Source organism: Ctenocephalides felis, unplaced genomic scaffold (assembly GCF_003426905.1).
Source record: "Ctenocephalides felis isolate EL2017-DRISC unplaced genomic scaffold, ASM342690v1 CF-g0.4_SCAFFOLD_01492, whole genome shotgun sequence".
Lineage (NCBI taxonomy): Eukaryota > Metazoa > Arthropoda > Insecta > Siphonaptera > Pulicidae > Ctenocephalides > Ctenocephalides felis.
This window is the reverse complement of record NW_020537646.1, coordinates 17,101,418-17,106,445: the sequence shown is the minus strand read 5'-3', so window position 1 is coordinate 17,106,445 and position 5,028 is coordinate 17,101,418. Positions and strand designations below refer to the sequence as shown.

At 32.0% G+C, this 5,028-nt stretch overlaps 1 protein-coding gene across 1 annotated transcript; it reads left to right on the top strand.

Annotated features, from left to right (window-relative positions):
- Positions 1 to 262: 262 nt before the first annotated feature.
- Positions 263 to 4,448, top strand: LOC113370520. The gene has a single exon (XM_026611195.1). It carries the CDS (start codon positions 514 to 516, stop codon positions 4,399 to 4,401), a length of 3,888 nt encoding a protein of 1,295 aa, XP_026466980.1. The 5' UTR covers positions 263 to 513; the 3' UTR covers positions 4,402 to 4,448.
- Positions 4,449 to 5,028: the final 580 nt, after the last annotated feature.

Genomic DNA, 5,028 nt, shown 5'->3' with positions numbered 1-5,028 from the left:
TTCATATTAAAGCTCATATTCTATTATAATGATTGGATCATATGATATAATACCTTCAGGTTGCTTTAACATTAATGTATTAGGTGCAAAAGAATGTTTCGTTTGGTTTATGATCCCTCAAAATGATTGTTTCAAATCCTGCTTTCACTGTATTCGTATTTTATAAATAATAATCAGTTTATATGATATAAATATAGTTCTATTACTATTATCTAAATGTTATCAAGTCATATTTCTTTTGCAGATGCGGTAGATCTTTTTTTAATATAGGTCATCTCACTATAGAGGCACAAGTGCAAATATGACATACTAAAATTGGCCGAGATTCATCCAGCTGAATTTTCATAACTGAAGACTGAAGCCTAATTTTAATTATTGCGATTTAGCAATGACATAATTTGTAAATTTTATCAGAAACAATTTTTAATTTATTTTATAGTTACACGTTACGTTTTTAAATGTGGATGTGATTCTTAATAATTAATATATATAATACTTTGTCAATAGTACAAAATGGATGCTTCTAAGAGAAAAGTCGATTCATCTTTAGACTTGCAGCGCAAGTTAGCTTTGAAAACACTTTCTCGTGCAGATGAAAAAGCGTCTGATAATTCAAAACGTGGCAGTATGAGTATATCGTATTTATTAAGGCCAAATGAAAGTGCACGGGCTCAATCAGTAGTTACCTTGAATCCATCAAATTTCTTCAATATTAGCGACATGATTGCAGATATAACTCCTGGAGATTTAAATAGAGATTTAGAGCAAACACATGCGGCAGCGCCGACTGATGATATTTCCCAATCTGTTCAACAAATATTAGCCTCCAGTTGCGTTAAAGATGTTCAAGATTCCGTCTTAGACTTGGAAGATATTAAAGAACAATCAATACAAAATGATGTCGCAAATACTTTCCTCACTCCATCTTTTAATTTTGGCGCTGATCTTTCTGAAGAAGCAAAAAAACAGAATTTTACCGGCCTTTCTTTTAAATCTGTTGAGGGAGACGCTCACGAGAGATTACTTCAAGATGAAGCAGATTGGCAAAAAGATTGTGGTATATTGCCTGTTCAAAGCAACGACAAATTGAACTTTACTAATTTTTCTGGTTATTTGCCTTCGTCAGGCAGCAACATGAAAAACTTTTTGGAGGAAAGTGTTGCTTCAATTGGAGATTATTTTCAAGGTTCCAGTAATATTAAGAGTATGATTAATGTAAAAACGCCCGTTAAGCAAAAACCAGTGCCATTAGTCGATCTGGACAAAATAAGTTTTAATCATATTGAAAATAATAACAGAATTACACCATCAATCAAAATTGATGACGAAGAGATCATTACTAACAAAAATAGGAACTCTGTGGCTAGTTTGTCAACAATCGCTAGAGCTTTAAATGAGATTTCAGTGAATGATTCTCCTCAAACGATCTATAATGCCATCATGAAAAAGACAAACACTACTATAACTCATGATGAAGAAATAGAACAAATTCTACGTAGATCAGATGAAAGCGTTATCATTTCGGGAAGCATTGGAGTTAAGGCTAATAAAGAAAACTCGGATCCCAATTCACGCAGTGCTTCTTCATCGACTTTAAATTCAACTGCTGATTTTATTGGTTTAACAGAAAATTTTGCAGCTGATTTAGAAAGCACTAACATAGAAGATATGGTTTTCCAAAGTAATAGTCGTAAAAATAAAAGCCCTATCCGAATGATAAGTCAAACTTCAATGAAAAGTGGTCTAGAAAATTGGATTAAACCTGATGAAATAATTTTGAAAAACTCTGACATATCCAAAATCAAAAATATTGCAGTAAGCGATATAGTTCAAAATTCAAAGAAAGAGGAATCAATTATAATGATTTCTGATGATTCAAATAAACAAGATTTGAATATTTCTATTAGAGCTAGTGATGTTGATTTTCCTGTATGTTGTCCGATGAATTACAGCTTAAAACTGTTATCAAAATCTGGTAGCCGACTTTATATTAAGGTTAAGTTTTTAAAACTTGTTATTGGTAATAAGCTTGTACAACATACTAATATAGAAGACTATTTTAAAATTGAAATGCTTGAGAATTCAGTTTTTGTGGAACCTCAAAAAGAAAAGTTGTTCACTATCAGGGTTTGGGGTTTTTCCGCTGCACCGATGAATATCACTTTAGCAATTGAAGGATCTGATGCAATTGATGAAACAAACAAGAAACTAATCGAACATACATTCAAAATAAATTTCTATAAGCCATCAATAATTGCTTCTTTTGCTGATAATGAACAAGAAATAGTTAAAAACATCAATTTCGGAAATCTACCTAGTCGAAGCACTGAAACCATTGGTATTATGTTAACTAAATCGTGCTCTAATAGTATACCTCTTACAATTAAAATGCGGGGCGGATCTAAACAAAAAGCATTTGGCATTGTAACAGCATCTGGTACAAATGTCGTACAGTACAGTGTGGAGCTCCAAAATAAACTGCTTTGCAAAGTGAGATTTACCACATGTGATGAAACTGAGAGGAGGATAAAAGTACATGAAGAGCAGCTAGATATAGGATTATTTGTGAACGATCAATTTTTAGTTATAAAATCGATCCAACTAAAAGGCACAGAATTTTATAGTAATGTGTTATTCAATAAAGACTATTATCCATTGCATTTGGAATATGGTAGCACAGGATCCTTACTTTTATATAATGATGGTCTAATTGATTTAGTTTACGATATATTTATTGCTGATGATATTGAGAGTGAGACTCCATGTAATGATGATATCTTTTCTGTTGAATTACCACGGATTACATTAAGATGCGGAGAAGAACTTTCGTTAAAAGTTACTCTGAATAAAGAGTTATTGAATACAGCAAAAAGGTATGTTGTGTTTAAACAAACATTCAATGGCCCGTCTCTGCAGTGGCCAATTATTGGAAAATCAAGATCCATTCAAAAATATCTTAAGTGCTTCATGAGTCCATCGAGAATTGATAAAAAGGTTGAATCGGGTCGAACTTCTCCAAGTATCAATTTAAAGGAAACACTACTGGGCGCAACTTCACCTACAAATTTGTCTGTGATGTCAAATTTTAAAGTATCTAATAAAGTATCACCGGCTAAGTCTACTCAATCCAGTTTTAGTTCAGGAAGTGCAATTGGAAATAGGTTGCCAATACGTGCTATGAAGACACATATTTCTTGGCCTAGCACTAAAATTGGAAAAACTATGAGCCAAGATGTCACAATAAAAAATATTTCGGATCACAGAATCAAAATTATTATCAATATAATGAAAAGTGGGTTTACTTTGGGATATAATAATGAGTGTTCTAATTCAATGACCATGATATTGCATGGATCAGAAGTTCGGACATTTTCAGTCATCTTTTCACCACAACGCAACGGACTTTATTCAACAAAGCTCGAATTTACAGATAACCGACATGCTACTCGTTTAACGTTGCCACTTGTGGGTTTTGGCGGTTATAGTGAAGTAGCAATTAGCGGCGTATTTAAGTTGCCTAATGACAAAAACTTTTTGTCACTTGGACAATTCAGCAGCATTAATGCTATGAGTGAAAGTATAAAACTATATAATAAAGGCACTGTTCCCGCTTTTGCATATGTTTCGTGCGACAGTTTTCGAAGTAACTTGTTACTTAGTACAAGTGAGATAAGTATAACGCCAGAAATAATGATTATCCAGCCCAATACTTTCAAAATAGTAAACATAAGTTTCAAACCTAAAAAAGGTTGTGTAAATAATTATAATACTGATGTCATTGAATTAGCTGCGCTAACAATCATGACGGGCGACGATGGTTTACGCCAACGTGCCAGGAAATTATATCAAAGTTATCCAATGCACAAAGGTGAAAAAATTTGGTCAAAGTTGTTGCCTCTCTTTGTACAACTGGATGATGAACCATGTTACTCTGAAATTTCGTATATCAAAGAACCAATGAGTGCCTTATATGATATCATTGCTCCTCTAAAAATAAACGATATATCCGTAACCGTGGAAAATCGTACAATCAATAACGATTCTACAATTTTGGCTGATGAGACAATATTGTTCCAATCTTTGTGTGCTGAAACGTTGAACATTAGCGACACTGCGATGGAATCTTTAACTTTCGAACCCAGTCGAATCATTTTCTATTTGCCTTCAAATATTTCAGATGTAGTGAAACTTTGTAACAATTATGACACTACACAAAAAATTAATATAACCGCCCATACATGGTTTAAAATTAGACCGATGTGTGCTGTAATTGCACCGAAATCCCATTTGGAAATCACTGTATCATATGTAGGTGGTCATTTGCAAAGATCTCAATCAACATCTTTGCAGATCTTAACTGATAATGATGTTATTAAGATTCCAATTGAAGTTAATACATAAGATTTTAATAGATTTTAAACTAAAACCAGAGTTGTGATATTTTTATCTCTTTAATCTTAATTCTGTACTGTACTCATTAATATTAAAAAATACAAATATATTTATCTAATATGAATGTTCTTTTTATTGAATCTATTAATTTCAGTAAAATAAAATTCGCATAATATTGTCTAGCTATTCAATGTTACACTAAAATAATTAAAAAAAAAAGTAATAACGAATACTAATATTTTGGATGTATTATTATAATTTGAAGTGGTTATTCTGGTCTAGAGGCATGAATATTATGCGACATGTGAACTATAAGTTGTTAATTAATGTTTTGGGCATTTACAGAAAAAATAAACATTAAAAAAAGTTTTTTTAATTCCAGAAGAAGATGAAGTGGGGGTCTCAAAAAATTGCCTCCTGACCATACCCATGATTTCATCCCTCCAAATTTTAAGAAAAAAAATGTATATTATTAATCTGGAGTCATTTCCCAATTGTATGAACTACGGAAAAATTAAAAAAATGTTTTTTCCACAAAATAAACACTGTCTGAAGAAAAAATTCAACTTTTTTGTTGTTCTCGAAAAATTGGATTTGGAGAATGTACGAAGTTTGTCAAAAAAGAAGACTCTGTCA

Coding starts and splice junctions, on each gene's coding strand:
- LOC113370520 (XM_026611195.1), top strand. CDS start 514: ATGGATGCTTCTAAGAGAAAAGTCGATTCATCTTTAGACTTGCAGCGC.